Below are 17,812 nucleotides of genomic sequence, written 5' to 3'. Positions count from 1 at the left end.
AGGGGGAGAGGCTCTGGGAAAAGGCCTCTTTCCCTCTCTGTGTGTATGAGGGGTGCAAAGTGGAACACAGAGGGGCCCTATTGTTCCGCTCCATTCCCACCACTCTACCACTGATTAGTATTCACAGCACACTCCTCCCCCTAACTGCTCGCCCTCTCTCACATCCAGTCCTATAGACCCAACTCCCAGCTCTAATTTGTATAGTTCCCAAAACCCCAGGATGCATGTAGGACTGTGCGTGAGAGTTTCACTGTGTTTTTGTCACTGAGTGTCCAAACCATCACTTAGTCCAAGCTAATACCCTGTCTGTCTGTACAGTGCATTGAGTGCAGAGGAGTGCCTCCATACCCCAAATGTTAATGAGAAACTATTACATAACAGTCTACACTGGCAGTCCGTATGGTAGCACTGTAGATAATGCTTCTTTAAAAGGTCAGGTTTAAATAATCAGTTGTTCCTCTGCTATTGGTTTTGAGCTGTCCTATGCAAATGATATATGATAAGCTGAACTGAGGTATTCTGTATTGTTTTAGTGGCGCTGCTGACATCTAACTTAACAGGTCTCAATACCTGGCATGCAGATACAGGTGAATTCTCCGATGCGGTCCAGGCAAGTGGCGTCATTCTGGCAGGGCATGGACAGGCATTCGTTGATGTCAATCTCACAGCGTGGACCAGCATATCCCCGACCACACTGGCACTGGAAGGAGCCCTCTGTGTTCACACATTTTCCAAAATGCTCACACGGGTTGGCACCTGTGGGCAGAAGGCTGGGGATCAGTATATGAAACACACTTAAAAGAAAGATGAGAGTGAGAGTATATGACCCTGGCACTGACAAATGTTAGAAAAAGAAACAGCAGACTTACCAATTGAACACTCATCCATGTCCTGGTTGCAGGCACCTCCTACAAAGCCAGCAGGACAGGTGCAAATGGCGCGACCGTTAAGGGGATTGGTGTCACACACTGCCCCCTCATTGCAAGGGTTACTCACACATGCATCATCAAGATGGCACAGCAAACCTGTGGCAAAAACACAGAAAGAAAGCAGATGCCACTTATCAACAATTCAGGAGCCAAGACAAAGAGGGGCATTTTGACAAACCACCACCACTTACCTGTCTTTCCAACTGGGCATTCACAGAAGAAGGATGCTACACGGTCATGGCAGGTGGCACCATTGAAGCAAACGGCTATGGCGCAGTCATCGATGTTCTCGCTGCAGTCATCTCCAGTCCAACCATTAACGCATACACAGGTGTGACCACCGATGGTGTTGAAGCAAGTTCCCCCATTATGGCAAGCGTTTGGTTGCATGAGACACTCGTTGACGTCCTCAGCACAGTATTGCCCTTTTGTGGTTACATGACAAAGATGTGGTCACACATACTTGTATATATTTAAATTTAATTTAAAATTCGATAGATAGATTTGTACCTGTCCATTCTGGTGGGCACTGGCAATTGTAGGTATTGACTCCGTCCACACATATTCCTCCATTCATACACTTGTGACCTGGACAGTCATCCACATTATTCTCACAGTTGTGTCCCTCAAACCCTGGGGCAGATGGAGAGAGAAAAGAATTATGATGGACACCGTAACACACAAGAGTTTATTAAACATTCAGTGGCCCCTATTGCAGACACTAAACATTTCTGCTGATAACCTTGAGCCATATTTCCCACAGTAGAGAAAGTGTGGGCAGTAAAAAGGTTCAGAGGGTGTCTGACTGTTTACATCTTCACATGACGGTTCCCATACGATGCCAGCAACAGCCGTGACTCCTGCCTGCTTCAGAGGTCTACACTCCCCGCAGTGTTTGCTTGTTTTATAATCTCTCACAGTTTCAATGACTTCCTCTCTGGCAAGAGACATTTCCTGCCAACTCCCCAGTGGGAAACCAGGAGGCCCATAAAGTAAATTCCTTCTGTTGTGAACAGAGCAAAGTAGAGTAGAGTAGAGTGCAGGCGGGCTGCCTCTTCAACTCTCCCACCATCCCATCTCCCATCAGCAGCTATTAATAGCAGACAGGAAGCTGACCTGGGACATAAGTGTAAATCCCAGCAACAGTACTAACAGCTACGTCATCAAGCTGAGGAAATCTGTATGTCTTTAGCGTTGTGCTGAGGGACTGGGAAAATAGTGGGGTCTGCAGAGTGACTTTGATTATGTGAGTGTGTGCGTTTTCTATTATGCTGATAGAGAGCTATTCTACCTGGTAGGCAAGCACACTCATAAGAATGGTCGCTGGTCTGTCGACAGGTGCCCCCATTAAGGCACTGAGATGGGGCGCAGGGCAGGGTGGACACCTCACATGTGCGCCCGCTGTAACCAGGTTGGCACTGACACCGGAAGGACCCTTGGGTGTTAATGCAGAGACCACCATTGAGGCACACGCCTGGCTTGCGGCACTCATCAATGTCATTGCGGCAGTTCTTTCCCTGGAAGCCAGGTGGGCAGGAACAGTTGTAGTGGTTATTCCAGTTGGCACAACGAGCCCCATTGGCACAGGGACTTGTGGCACAGGCATCAATGTTAGCGCAGTCTTGGCCTGGAGAGTAAATAGTGAATTGCATTCAGTTAACATAAGTCCTTTTGATTTCCCTTTTCAGATCTGATCTTTCTAATGAAGACAAACTCTGATAAATGTACTGTACCTCTGAACCCTCTCTGGCACACGCAGGAGTATTGTGGGACACCATTGACCACCTGGCTCTTGCAAGCTGCTCCATTCAGACATGGCGATCGATGACAGGGATCCAGGTACTGACAGAGAGGACCAATGAATCCGGGACGACATCTAGACAGACAAATTCACACACAAATGTTAGGACGTCTTTGTTCTGGTGGTCAAAACAGGTCACAAGCTGACAAAAATAAGGTATTTAAGACTGATCTGTGACACTCCAACTCCAGCCCAATTCCCATCATGTTCTGGGTTTGGCAATCAAGGCCCAATGGCACATTGGCAAGGCCTGACTCATGCCTTGGTATAAGTAATGCTTCAGGGCCATGCGATGACTTACCCAATAAGTACTAATCACGCAATGCATTGTTCATGGAATGAGACACACATACAGTACACTCACAAACAAACTTTAAAATGTGAAGATGGAGGGAGGCCATCTTTCTGTGTCTTATAAAGCCAACGCTGTTATTTCCAGCTGGAAAGCTTCAGTTTCTCCATGTCTGCTAACATTCCTCCACTATTACGGTTTTTCCGCACCTCAGCTCTTGTTTCTGTTCTTATAAGAACACACCCAGAAACAGCAGTCTGGAAACTTAACAACTGCCAACAAATATGGACATGAGAAATAGAAGGACTACACACAGCATGCATATACCGAACAAGAGAAGCAGCTGTGGTATTTGAATGAAACGACCCATCCCCCTCCCAATGACTATATTCTGATAGAATGGCACATTATCTTGACAAAACACTAATGGTTTGTCTACACATAAGTTGTTTTGACTGAACTTTTCAGTTGTCGATCTCACGCAAGTCTTATTGAACAAATATGCTTCTATTTTAACCTATAGTAATACAACCTGATGCATATTTTTACACTTAAAATCTATTTTCTTCCATTTTACGCATGTAACTACAGTGATTGTGTATTGGGCTCTGAGTGCTGCCAAAATACAGGAGACATTATGGTGAATGAACGCATCCTGTGTAGACACAGGTGGAGGACTGGATCTGCTGCTTTTGCTACGTGGGCTATGTAGACGTTGTGGGAGCCTGACCTGAGCCTGTTTCATCAAGAGGTACAGATAAACATATAAACAGGGTTTCCTATAGCACTCTTCAGAGGTCCTATGGGAGTTCAGACAAGGTTTGGACCTACTAAGGAGGTCAGTATGAGCTGGTAACTCTACACCCACAATGGAGCCCCTGGCTAGGGACAGGCCCCCTCTTCAAACAGGCTGTTTGAAGCTGATGACAAGGCAGTGACGGCTGGGTTTTGGCCCACCCTTGGGCTCCGTCTTCTCTTTCTTTGGATCCCCAGGGCAGGATCAACAATAGGTTTTCATCTGTTTCATCTGTTCCCTTTTACAGGAGCATTACCACCACACTAATTTTAGTTCATCTTTTACTTTTTTTAAATGCCCCTCCAAACCTAAAACAAAGGCTAAAATATTTCTCTGGCTCTTGCCCATGGCTTGGAGACTGAAGCTGCTCCAGATCTAGATATTCACTAAATAGTCTGCTTTCTTTCTGACTAGTCTGGCTCTGGCTCAGAAAAACAGTTTTATTTGATTTTTTTTTTCATCTTTACAAAGACAATAGTGTAACAGAAGAGCCACGGGGCTTAGCATGAAGGAGCCAACCACACAAGCATATCCGTAGGAATGTGCATATACACAGAGACAGTGTAGAAAAATGTCTCCAAAGTTTGTTGGTAAATATAATATAAAAACTAATCAGAGATTTAAGCATAATAACTATAAATACCATGGGGAAAAACGATTTTCCCATGTCGATGGCTATTATACAAGTTCAGCACTAAGGCGCTGAGACTTGATTTGGAAGTTAAAGTGAAGCATCACTGGAGCTGGCATGTTGGAAGAGAGTTTACACAGTTACTACAGCTACCCTTCTATCTCCTAAAGCCCCCCTGAACGCCAGCTTGCCTTTACCCCCAACAACCCCCTCCTCTCACGCGCTGAGAGGTCAGATGTCAGAGGTCCCCCGTCTGATTGTGATGATAATGTCACGGCTGCAGGGAGAGGGGTGGGGCTGCTCTGCAGGAGAGAATGTCATTAGGAGGTGGAATTGGTGGAGAGGATGATGAGGAGGAGTAGAGAGTGGTCTGGTCCAGCAAGAATGTCATGTCATATTTCCTGTAATCCCTCGTCCCTTGCTCTGAAAACACCGCACTCACTCCTAATGCACAACCTGTGTCGTCCTAGCAACTTCACAGACGGACAAGCAAGCCTGATACCCAACCAATCACCCCTCCCCCTCACCACCCACCCTTGGTCTCCATGGCTATTTGTCATGGCTTGGCTGGGTTTATTTAGAGGCAAATTAACTATGTCTGGAATCTAGGGTATCACTAAAAAATGAAACACAAATGTGGCACAAAGAAGGCTTTGAAAGGACCGAGGAAGAGGTTGCTTTTAGAGTTGAAAAATACAACACAGACTCACAGTCAAATTCTTCTGGAGCCGTACTGTGGGCATTTGACTGCCGATGAAAGCCACAGAGCCTCAGTCTTAAGAGGCTGTTGTTCGACGAAGACTATTGTGACTCTGTGGACAGAGAATAACTTGCAACTCATTCCAGGAACTCTTGTGTGTCCAAGTGCAGGTTGATGTTGCACTACAGAGTCTAAAATACTAGGTATTCGGAATAAAGGTGTGTTCAGCTGTGAGAATGAAGTGTGTGATGATTTTACGTGTGTGTGTGTGTGTGTGTTAGTTTGTGTGCACATGTGTGTGGGTGGGTGTGTGAGACTGATGATAGTAGTAATGTCTGATAAAGTAATTGTCCTCCCTCACAAATGCACAGTGAGCTGAGAAGCCAAAACACACATTCTTTTGTCTAGACCTGACTCATTGCCAACATGCTACTCCCACAACACACAAATCAGAGGGATATCAGCGTAGAGACTGTGAGAGACGCGCAACTTTGTCCTGGTGCACCTGAGAGTCTCCTTATCAGGCTCTTTACAACCTTGTGGATACAACTGCCTCTGGGAACAGCAGGGCAGGAACTGTGCCCAGCCTTATTTGTGGCGGATGTACAAGGCAGGTGCAGACTGCTGTTGTGCAATGGGCCCCTGAGTCATATTTAGTGAGTGTCGACTTCTGACCTTTGAGAAAAAGACTGCAGCAGATGAGGAGGAGGTCTTTGAGTGCAGTGGAGGGATGGCCAGTGCGGGTAATCTCTCCATGTCAACACATATGAGCGTTTTTGCCAGCTGCTGCCCCGGCACCATGCATCTGTCCACATCTGTCAGTCCACCTCTTGGTGTCTGGCATTTACCTCTTCTGCCAGACTTTAAGCCAAAACAACTGCGCTGTTTTGCTCATGAGACCAGCCCAGCAACCAACACACACACTCACACATGGGCTCACACACACCACTCAAGAAATGTGGTCATTCTTAACAAACACATGCATTAACAGTTCCTCCTAAAACACTTTCAAGACTGTTACGCAAAAGTACCACTGCAACAAAGCAAATACATGCAATAATCACTGCACGCCCAAACACAAAGAAAAGAAACTTACAAATAGCCTCAACGTCTGAGGAAGTGTGATATTGTGAACCGATAAAAGTGAAGATCCATTGAGGAAATTATAAAAGGAGGAGGAAATAGATGGCAGTTTTGTCAAACATTTAATGTAGAAGAGTTTAAACAGCAAATTATATTTTCAAATGTTTCTGTAATCTGAAATATGACATTCCAGCAGTGTACCATGATTTCTCGCTTGTTCTGCATCAAGTACAAGCATTAACAATTCTTCTCACTAAAACCATTTGATTTATGTTGAGAAAGCTCTGTCACCTATACTTGTGTAACACAATGCCAGTTTTCCTGCTTTCTGGGTCATTGAAGCAGGGTAACCTGAGCTCATGCTCTTTCACACAATAGCTGCTACTCTGCCAGAGGTCAGGAGGTGGCTCACCTGTGAACAAAGAGGCTGTAATCTCTGACATGGTTCATACACACAGTCATGCTTCACAAAACAAAGTATAAAGGAGTCTTCCTATCTCATTTCCTAAGACAAATAGAGAGGAAGAGCAACAACAGAACAAAAATATTTTGACATGATGCACAATTTACATTTCTACATTGCTTGAGAAGAAGAAATCAAAGTTTTACAAATCCTTTCAAACCTCAAGTTGCTAGAAAGAAATTTTAGAATCTTTGGGAAAACTCTTAGAACAACGTCTCTTTTTCTCAACATAACCCTCTTTTCCTCACCCCCTCCTTCCACAAGCAAGCAAGAATCAGTTCTACTCCTTTATGAGAGTCCATACTGACACCACACTGCCAACAGGAGTGCCCCCCCTCCCACCCCAACTCTCCCGAACAGCCTCTTCTGCGCTGCGCTGCTCTCCCCAGCTTGGCTCTCCTTTTCTCAGCAAAGAGCCAGATTGGGGGTTGGGGACTGTTTTGTGGCCCAAATAAAAGAGCTAAAGTAGTCAGAACTCCTTTGTATAAGAGTGTTGCGGGGGGGGGGGGGCAGTGACCCAAACAGCTAGTCTTTCAGGCCTGGGTTTACACGGACCAACAGGCCTGGGCTGTAACCTGGCAACAGTAACCCATGGTGAGAGAGAGCCTGAGTGGGAGAAAGGGGGTGATGAGAGACAGGGTTTCGTAAGGACAGTTGGAGCACTTCAGAGGACTGATCCCCTACATATGCAGGTAGCACTGAGCACTGTGCGGAGCCAATTCAGTCTGGTAATTAAGTACGATCATGTCTAAAAGGATGCGTGTTTCACAGTTTAAAGTGCAAAGTTTGTTTCAACAATTGTGCTTAGACACACAATGGAGGTATTGAAATCTCCAGAAGGAGGGTTCCAGAGCACCCCCTGAGCATGAATATTAAACATGTGAATACAAGGACATTTAACTTTCTCTTGAGGAAAAGAAGTAATGAATCTGACTAAAAGGCTAGAGAGGCTGTCAGTGCATCCTTCTCACCTCTCACAGTGCATCAGCACTCAGATCTACATGTACAATGATATAAATCACGAATGGAAGTGTTGGGCACTTCCTTGGCAGTGGAGACTGCAAAGATCTGCTGCACAAAGAGAATAAAAATGTATTCTTGTTGCTAAATGGTCAGTTATACTGCTATGAAAAAGGCCAGACAAAAGCTTGCCATTTTTACACTTGTAGTTCATACACTATCTGAACAAATTTGCCTCAAGTGTCAATAGAGTTTTGGAAGAATACTCCCTGACATTTTTCAAATAGCAATGCGTTTGCCCATAACCACATTGCATGAATCCCAGGGTCGAGGTCTTTCAAAGCATTCTCCACTAAACTCGACCACAAAAACCCCACCCAACCACCTAAACTGAACCAGATTTCTGTTAAACTTTGAAATTGAAATTTAAAAGACCCTATCCCCAACTTAACAATGCCTGGTCCAGTGTTTTTGCTTAAGTTAGACATAACAGAAAAACATAATGTGACAAAAGATATCTTAGACCTTCTAATGGCCAGTATTGCTAGTCATTTCAAGGCAAACATTTGCTGCACAATGAATGTGGATTAAATTAAACTACAACATCTGATAAACTACACTCCAGTTTAATAATGTTGACAGAAACTGTTGCACACACTGACTGAGACCAGCACAGACTTTCACATACTGCTGAAAGAATGAGATTTGTTTATGTGGCACTTGCAAAGGCCCTTAGTGATAAGCCAAAGAGAATGCCACAAAAAAAAAAAAACAGCCAGAGAACGTCTATTTATCTCAACTGCTTTCACCCAAAGAAGTACTTGAGATGTTAAAGAAGGGTGTGGGCCAGTCATACCTAACGAAAAATTTAATAAGACTAAAGCTAAAGCTAATGATTATAATGTAGCAGTTTTGTTTTATTTCCATGTGGCAAAGTATTTAGGTCCTAAAACCTCTGATAAATCTTAAACTATCAAGATGTCTGTGGAAAGTGTGCTTGGTGGAAAAGTGAATGTCTTTTCCTGGATCATTTAATGATGGACCCATCCCTTCCTCTTTTAAAAGGGAGGGAGAGACTAGGGAAATTTTGCTGGCAGACCTCAGTTATTTCAATCAGGCTTGTTTGAACGTCTCTTCAGAAGTCATTGTCTCCTGATTAAGAACAAACAGACAGGGGATGAGATTTCAGAGGCAGGCTTATCCCTACATAAGCATGTGGTTCAGACATACATTGAATCCAGAAAGAATAATAATGCTCAATCCCAACTGGAGGTTCCAGTGCTAACTGACAATCATGGAAAATTTTTACATTAATCACAGAGAGTAGTTTTCGTATGTGATGTGTGAGAGGGTAGGATGGAATAAAATGAAGCAAAAGATGAGAACGCTGAGTAGCATGGACTGAGTAAGCTACTTTTAAGCTTTTCTGATAAGACAGGATGTGTGTAGCAGGGAGGTCAGAAGGCACCACTTCCTGTGATGGGGCCTGGGAACAGCCACAGCTCCCAGTCTCCAGTCATGACCCAGAGACAAGAAGGGACAACAAACCCAAATCTTCCTCCCTGTGATGGTGTAACCTCTTGGTCACATAGTACTCATCTCCTCATGACCACTGTTCTCCTTATTAAATCATCAAATCAATCATTCATTTGAAACTACTGGGTCTGCAATGCATCAGTTTTCCTGGATGATGATCCTAGTATGACAATGGCTCCATCTGTCTGTCAGGACAGCATGAGTGATATGGGCTATAAGTTGCCTCACAAAATCGCAGAATAACTAATTGCAAATCAAACAAGTCATTCTAAACAACCCATTTTCAATGAGGCTGGGGTGACAGTATTGTTAAAAGGAATTCCTGAAGGGGCTTCTAGGGTGAATGGATGGGAGGTATGGACAATAACCTAAAGGCACCAGAGGGACAGGAGGAATCTTACTAAGCATTCCTTTCTAATCCACCATAAAGATGCCAAAGAAAACACTAGCCCTGAGGTGCTCTGAACTAAGCTAACAATATAAGCTGTCTCTATGTGCCTTGGTATGTTTGTATATTTCCACTTCCTAGTGAGTTGTGTTCATCAAAAATGCATTTTTCATGGTTTATCAATGTTTATTCTTTCTTGTGGAAAAAGGAGAAATAAAGTCGACAGCAAAATTTTTTTACTCGAAAAACGCCTCTCTACACTGTCTGAACAGTCTGCCCCCTATCAAAGTCAAAGATGTCCTCTTTCATCATGTTCTAAGAGGCTGGGAGTTGCTACCGGGTCATAATAACAAAACACTCACAATTTATATGGTAACTCTGCTACTGAGGCCAAGGGCAAAGCATTTATAACATAAAGAGGACCAGTGTATCCATCCATGGGCCTCACAAAGCGGAGAAGCCCACCATTTATTTCCATTCAGCTCAGAGGATCTGAGAGGAAAGAGTTGCTCATAATCTGCGATCTGCCACTGTGTTAAGAGACAGACGCAGAGAATGAGCTGCCAGAGCTGGGACAACATGCAGAGCGAGAAAGAGTGGACCTGGTTGCTGCTGCACTGTGAGAGAAGCAACATGTGCTAAAGGGGCTGTGGGCTACCGGCTTCATTCCTCCACGAGCTTGTCTCTCACAGTATGGGGGCAGCTGACTGCTCAATGGCAGCACCTGGCCCTATGCTTCCCCTTTGTCAAGATCTGACTTCACTGGATTACCATCACAACATCCACCAGCTGTCCTCTACACAGCCCCCCACAACCCCCCTCCTGCTTCCTACCCAACCTCCCTCTACCCATTCCCTACCCCCAGTCGGATCCCTCCAGCTGGATCCTCTCTGAATGACACCCTCTCAATCTGCCTAATTATCTCTCCTCTGGCCATGTCGCTGTGGCCCTCTCTAGGCACCACATTCTGCTCACAGGGCAGAGCCGAGGGGCCAAAAGCACTTCAACAGGACTTCCTGACTGCTTACCTAGAAGGCCGCACTCTCTGTGACACTATCAACCCTTCACTGTCAAGTTCAAAACTCTGGACTGCAGTTAGATTATGGAGAGAATGTTTAAAAATAGTTATTGTGTATCAAGTAGAATAATGTGTCAGAAAATGTACGTAAAACCTCACATTACAAGATGGGTTTGTATTCTCGTTTTATGCAATGTTCAGTAGTGATATTTGGAACTTACTTATTAAATGTCTATCATCAAAATAACCAGTAAAGGCTGATTTGCAGAGCTACAAAATCTCACCTCCGTGTTGTACTTATCTGCAAGCCTCAAACAAAGCCTGGTTTAGTAAAAGCCACACTGCCATCTCATATCTGACCCAGGTTTACAACTGTAGTTGCACTTATGTCAAATGATGGCAAATTCTTAGTGTCACTGCAGTGTTTGTACACTGGTTTCAAGGTGGGGGTCATGGATCCTGGTTGAAATACTCAACACTTTCAGAGCAAAAGCATTAACCAATTTTTACTGGGTCACTGAAATGGATGAAATGGGAAACAGAAAGTCTGAGGATTACTACTGTAATCCCCTATCAGCAACTCTGGACTGAGACCTCTGCTAAATCACCTGAAGAGGAAGCCAGCATGCCCACAGACTCAAGACTCGGAAAACTAAGAAAGAGAACTATGACAGAACTTTGAGATTTAAAGCTTTAGTGTGGTGCCATTGTCCTGTTTGCCAACAGGACAATGGATCTGGGACAGTAACAATGGTACCTACCATACACACGGTATCATTGCTGCTTGAGGAACTGTTTGCCATAAGAGAAATTAAATAACACAGAGACTGGACAGCAAGAAGGAGTAGATGAGACAGAACTATTTGTGTGGTTCTGTGGAACCGCAGAGATATGAAAGGTTGTTTTCCAGTGGTTCTCCAAATTCCTGTCAAATCCCAAAACATGTATCTGTAGTGGCATTTGTTTCTGCTTTTCTATTCCGTATTGGCCTCATTTTACTGTGGCCTTTATTCTCTCTCTCTCTCTTTCTACGCCCTGTTCTGATGGTGCCAGGTTACAGCCAGGTATCTGGTGAAAGAAAGGATCTTTTCTGCTGTTTTGGATCTCCTGTTTCTGTACTCTCCCAGGGGAAGGGGTGGGGTGGCTCCACCACTCACCTCTGTCTAGGACTGGTCTGACCACTCTCATGTGGCCATGCTCCATGCTCCACTGCTCTGCCTTGCTTTGGGACTCTTTCTACACTGTGTGGTATGACATTTTTCCCCAGCCACTAGAAAACCTTACCTTACACTTAAAGTGCTTCCTTTTTCTTGGCACTGAACCAGTATAGTGATTACAAATTCCCAGCTCCCATGCACCTAACGTGAACAGATACATGTACACAGCACAAAGGACTAGAGGAACACAAAGGACGAATGAATGAAAGGCCTCTTCCAAAAAAAAAAAAATTCCTGTTATGGGATGACATTAAATCTTCAGCTAAACATTGAGATTATGTGTTCATGTTTACTGGTAGAAGGTAAGTGACATTTCTGTGTGGTGTTGAAAATAAATGATACACTGGAAAAAGGATCTGGCTGCATAGAATTATACATTTACTCACTTAATGACACTCGCCCATCTTAGCTCCAGCTAATGATTGAAAAAATGTGGGTGGTAGTTACTTGTTCCACTTGCAGTCTAGTTACACATTGGGCAAGCAGCTGGCAACCAAGACGTTTTTTGTTCTATAAATGACTGTATCTCCTCCATCTGAAACACTCAGGCATGCTTCCTAAGGACAAATGACCCCCAGGCAAGACACTGTAGGCTATTTAACTTAACTATTGTAATAGGCTCCCACACCCCCCCCCCTTAAGAATTTGAAAAACAAAAGCTTTATCACTGCCAAAAGATGCGAGAGCTCCGAAATGCCTGAAGCAGGCGAGAAACACACACAGTTCATTGGAGAAGTTTTTAAACCTTAAAATGAACTCATATTGCTAGTAAAAGTTAAGCTGTACAACAAAAATACCACACATTGAAAATAACAATGGAAAAAAAAAGAGAAGGAAAGATTTACTCATTCTATGTGCCGCATAATACTGATTTATGTCTGACAAAGCTCTGTAACAGGTGCAAGAGATGAGTGTAGCAGCCAAACATGTTGAAGCTTGTTGATGCTCACCTCTGTAGGCCTAATCAATTTGTCCTGTCTCTCACCACTTGTATGTGAATGTTGTAAATTAACAACCCACAGGATACAAAGAAGAGATATTGGGATCATTGTTTAAGACTGAATATCAGGCCGGGAATCTATCTTTCCCCTGAAGCAACAGACAAATGTGTAGATCAATTTGCACACAAGAACTATGCTTTAGGTTGGAATGCCTTTCAAAAATGTTTTTGAAAGTTTATGAAGTATTGAGGCAGAACAAAACTCAGATTGGAGGCTTTGTTGAAAGGAAACTTGGTGCACAAGTTTTATCCTGGTACATCTTAACATTACTGTATGTTCCACTTACATGCAGCGAGAGGGTGAATCTAAGCATGTCCCTCCATTTTCACAGGGTCTGTATTTATCCACGCAACGGTACCCTGCGGAAATTGGAGAAATCGGTTAGAAAACCACACAGTTGACAAATCATTTAATGTAATTCACTGTCACCTTGAGAGAAACATGTCATCCTTCAGGTAATAAATCACAGCAAAACTAGAAATAATGCCCCATTGGAATAGTACAGATATAAGAGATCTCTATAAACTTTCTGTCAGATATCCTGGATATACTCAAATTGATATAACTCCTTCAAACTCACTACTACTTCAAGCATATCCTTCCAGATAGCAGGCCTTAGCCACTTGTGGCATCTTGCAGACACACCCGCATGTTTGTTGTTTACTTTATCAAAAGTAGATAAACCTCTGTCTTTCCTTGATGGAGATGCAGGCTGATATGTGCACACTGAGATTGTCTCTGCTTGGACACAAGTTTGTCTTCCAGACATTCATTTATCTGACAGTCGTTGCTCAACCGCTTCGAAGGGAGAAATATTCAGTTGCTTAAAAGCCCTTTGTTCAGAGAGAAAGGGGAGAACATCGGCTCATCACCCCCTGGTTCAGGTTAAACAAACATTGCCTACAATAAATACAGTTTTACGCTGAGCATCCAAGCACAAGTCCACGCTTCTCAGCCAAAACTTTTTGCTGCTGATGTTACAGGAGCCACTTCTACGCTTCGGGTTTTGATCACTCGGTGGAACAGCAGCGCTCATAGTATCATCAGACTTTTCCCACAAAAGAAGAAAACCAACTACCGCAGACAGAGCAGATGCACTTTGTAAAAAATATCCGTTTCCCCCAAAGAGCAACGTGCGATTTATTCACAAAGACAACTGTGTGTCTGATCTTTCGACACGTGATGCGTGTAAACGTCTTCGGTATCTGCTACTGTTATCTGTTGCGGTTTAATTATTCCAAAGGGCTTTGGAAAACTTTTGGAAAAGCTTATCCGTTGATTTGTGTGACACAAACTACCAAGATAAAGGAAGCAAATAAGAAGTAAATTGGCACAAAACATGTCAGTGCTCACTGATTGCCTAGAGAGTCAAGGATAACCCCAATTTTATTTGGAACCGGGCGGTGGATGAGCTGTGGAGACATGTCCAGTCTACCTATGCTTAAGTAGCCCACTTGTATGCAGCGAGTGTTGATTGTAAAATTGGCTTACCTTCACAAATATGCATAAGAAATAAAAAAGACAAAGTAATCCATGGAATATTCCCTTCCATTTCGGTGGAAAAGTTTCCAGCGTTTTAAGTTGATCTTTCAGTAGAAATACATCCTTTGTTAAGTTCACAAAAAAATTAAGGCTCCAAAACTGATGGCGAGTTTTTTCATAAAGTCAGCCGGAAAGCGTAGCGTTAGGTCCCAATCCGTATTATCCTCCGCAGCTCGGCCACGGCTGCTGTGATTCTCGGTTAACCTCCTGAAACTTCTGACAAACTTTTCCTTCCCGATCTGTCCCAGCTTCTGGTGGCCCCGCCTCCTCTCTCTCTCTCTCTCTCCCTCTCTCTCTCTCCTCCACACTAGATAGTCCTAGCGAAGAGCTTCCCAACGTTGGGCCCTTCAGGGATTTATACCCCCCTCCCACCACTACTCACGCACAACAAAATCTGAATAATCTGATGTATTCCCTAAAAACTGACAGAATGGAAGTAGGAAAATCAGAGTTATTAGAGTTCTGGACCAAATCTACAATAGAAATGGGCAATTTACCAAGACTTTGACTGTAACACAACCCGTTTCCAGATTCTACACTGAATCAACAGTTGTTTTCTGAAGGTTATTTTAGAGCCATTCAGCTACCAATGACATACTTTAAACTATAAACTCAGTATTGTGTGAAAATATAGAGCTGATTTTTTAGCTGATTGCTTTAGAACAACTGCAAATGACAACAATTTAAAGAAGTCTAGAAATTTCAACAATTGTCCCAAGCACCTCAGGAAAACCTGAAATCCACTGGTATGTCTTAAAAATGCCAATTAATGATTCCATGCGCAGACTGGAATTTGCCCAATCCCGTGCAAGCGTTCTTGTTTGTTTGTGTGTTTACAGTTGATGAACTGCGGATAAGAGAGTGAATTGTGTTTACATGGTAGCAGAGAGGCAGACAGCATTCCCATTATCCCCATGGCCCATGTGCTGAGTTGCAGTCCTGCTCTCTCAGCCTGCGCCTCCTCAGCCTATGGCAGTGGACTCATTTTCTGCAGCCGGTGTATAGTGCCTCAGTTGTTCTGCGGCACAGAGCGGAGCCGGTTGCTTACAGAGACAATAGGCTTGATTTGAATCATAAAAGGAGTCCGGCATTATGACACAGTTTCTCTCTGCAGGGGAGGGTAGCACACTAATATTCAAGCACACTGCCCCTACCCCACCGTCTCCCCTTCTTCATCACACTATTCTTGAATAAATTACAGGCATGGGTAGGGCCATGAATGTGGCAGGCTGGTTTGGAGTGAAGTTCGTTAGTGCATGTGACGTCATCTATAGGGGTCAGTGAAAAGAGCTTGTTAGGCTTCACAGACACCTGCTTCATTTGGCACCCACCGTGTGATGAAAGTTGGGCAGTACAAAGTTTTCAATGGTTTGATTTAGCTTTTTGTGCACAAAGACATGATTACTTAGTCCTGTATTCTTCATTAGCTCTTGGATATAACTGCAACTCTTTTAAAATCTCATGCCTATGTCCAAGATTGTTATGTGCATGTGTGTTTCTGACTGTCTCCATCTGCAAGTGAAAACTAGAAAGAAATAAGGAGAAAGGTGTAATAGAGTTTATGTACATTACAAATACGTGTAGTAAACTGATTTTTGTGTTTTCATCTGGTTGTGAAATATGTCTTTCACCCCCTGGGGATGTAGTAGATGCACTCTCAGTTCACTCTGGCAGGTGTTGGCAGTATTTTGACTGGCTTACAGTTGGAGGAGGTCCCAGGGAGAGATTTCTCAGTGTGCTCAGGGACAGACAGTTGTATTTACATAATGTTGCTATCTAGGCACTCAAAGTCTACAAATGCCTCATGTTCCTCATCCCTATGAAAAACTGATGGCCCTTATTCCATGGAAAACAGGTGCTGGCATCTTCATGTCGAACAAGGATTTCATGGCAAAATATCTCAAGTAGAAGCTGTTATCAATCAACATGTTACTCTAACAAAACTGCTCATAGAAGGATGTATTAAATATCCTAACATGGATTGTAGATTTGAAGAAAGAAAGACAACAAAATAACAATTTCTTCTATCACTTGCAAAAAGAATTACAGAACGAAGAAACAGTTAAATAGAACGATTTTAGATTCTGTTTAGATGGAATTCTGAACATGTAGTTCTCATTTTTTTCTTCTTTAAAATATTCAGGTATGTCAGCAAAGCTGCATTTTTCAATCCTCAAACCCAGTGTGTAATCAGACTTTGAAAGAGTGCTGCTGATAGGTCCACAAGAGTCCTAATATTCTTCACTCACAAGCTAAAATGCTTTGTTTGAGAGGATTACAATCTATGCTGCTTGACTCCAGAAAAAAAAGGCCCAATGAGAAAATTCCAGTTTGTCTTCTTTCTCTCTGATCTCATTAGTGGAAGTGGCTGCTCCAGCCCTTCCCTCTGGAAATATGACCTCTCCTCGATTGTTTCAGAAATGAAAGAGAACAGTGAACTAAATCTCGTCTGAACAACAGCAGCAGTAGGGCAGCCTCTGGTTTCTTTCTGAGGGCATTTTTTGTACTACAGTCTGTGATGTGTAATCTTAACGAATTCTCAATCACGTTATAACTTTGTCTCGTTATCTCTTCTGTCTCTCACCCTCTCTTTGTTCTCCCTCTCTCTCCACGAGCACACACACACACACACACAAGCAGAACAAATAAGTCAGTGTTTTGTTTGTATTGGAGAGAAAGTGTGAGTGTAGAAGCCCTGGCGACAAAATTCTCGCGCAGGACTCAGGGGGAATCTGCAATCACACAAGCAAAGATGTGACAGGTCAGGATTTATTACTCTGCTCTCTGTTGGAAAAAGAGCGGCACTCCCCTTTGAACTGTTGTTAGCATTGCTCATAGTTAATATGTATGTAAATGTAAATATGAAGAAATAGCAGGTCTACATTCAATTATGTTAGTGTACACATTTTATGTAGAATCTGCTTTTCTAGGAACACCTTTCTGCTTTTGTATACCCAGCTGTACAAAGTACTCTGTAATTCCTTCCATTGAGCACTTGATACCTTGGGATAACATGCACTATTGTGACACACATTCCTAACAGAGCAGCTTTTATACAGAACTGCATGTGAATGATACTGTACGATTGCAGTGTCAAGAGTGAAGACTAACCAAAGCCTGTCAAACGAAGACCACCCATAGATGTGAGGCAAAACGGTATACTCATGCAATCCCTATCCTCTGTAACCCAGGCTTGTTTTGCACTCACACAGCAGGGGAGTGTGTCCATACACTGCAGGGGTCACTTAGGCCAATATAACATAACATTTCTCTAACAATTTGAGTTTGTATGCCATACTCATGAGAAACAAAGCTGTGGAGGAGCAAATGAAAAAAAATTCTAGTCACATCTCACATACAGTGTTTTTTCTCTGCCGTAACAACAGTACAGTGTCAAGTGGAGTTGCCAGTAAGAGTCTACATATCTACCGTGGTCAGCAAGCTCCCTCCTTTCA

At 43.3% G+C, this 17,812-nt stretch overlaps 1 protein-coding gene across 1 annotated transcript in view; it reads right to left on the bottom strand.

Moving 5' to 3' along the window:
- Positions 1-14,556, bottom strand: part of notch3 (notch receptor 3) — a 29,379-nt gene extending 14,823 nt beyond the window's left edge. Inside the window, exons 1-8 of the mRNA XM_041063606.1 lie at positions 14,307-14,556; positions 13,102-13,174; positions 2,663-2,805; positions 2,221-2,556; positions 1,440-1,562; positions 1,121-1,354; positions 870-1,025; positions 571-756 (exon numbers count right to left, since the gene is read on the bottom strand). Of these exons, the coding sequence (XP_040919540.1) occupies positions 571-756; positions 870-1,025; positions 1,121-1,354; positions 1,440-1,562; positions 2,221-2,556; positions 2,663-2,805; positions 13,102-13,174; positions 14,307-14,367 (1,312 nt within the window). The 5' untranslated portion in view covers positions 14,368-14,556. The remainder of the gene's footprint in view (positions 1-570; positions 757-869; positions 1,026-1,120; positions 1,355-1,439; positions 1,563-2,220; positions 2,557-2,662; positions 2,806-13,101; positions 13,175-14,306) is intronic.
- Between the last annotated feature and the right edge of the window lie 3,256 nt (positions 14,557-17,812).

This window comes from Toxotes jaculatrix, chromosome 18 (assembly GCF_017976425.1).
Source record: "Toxotes jaculatrix isolate fToxJac2 chromosome 18, fToxJac2.pri, whole genome shotgun sequence".
In the NCBI taxonomy this organism is placed as follows: Eukaryota; Metazoa; Chordata; class Actinopteri; family Toxotidae; genus Toxotes; species Toxotes jaculatrix.
The sequence above is the reverse complement of the archived record's forward strand: the minus strand, read 5'-3'. Positions and strand labels throughout refer to the sequence as shown.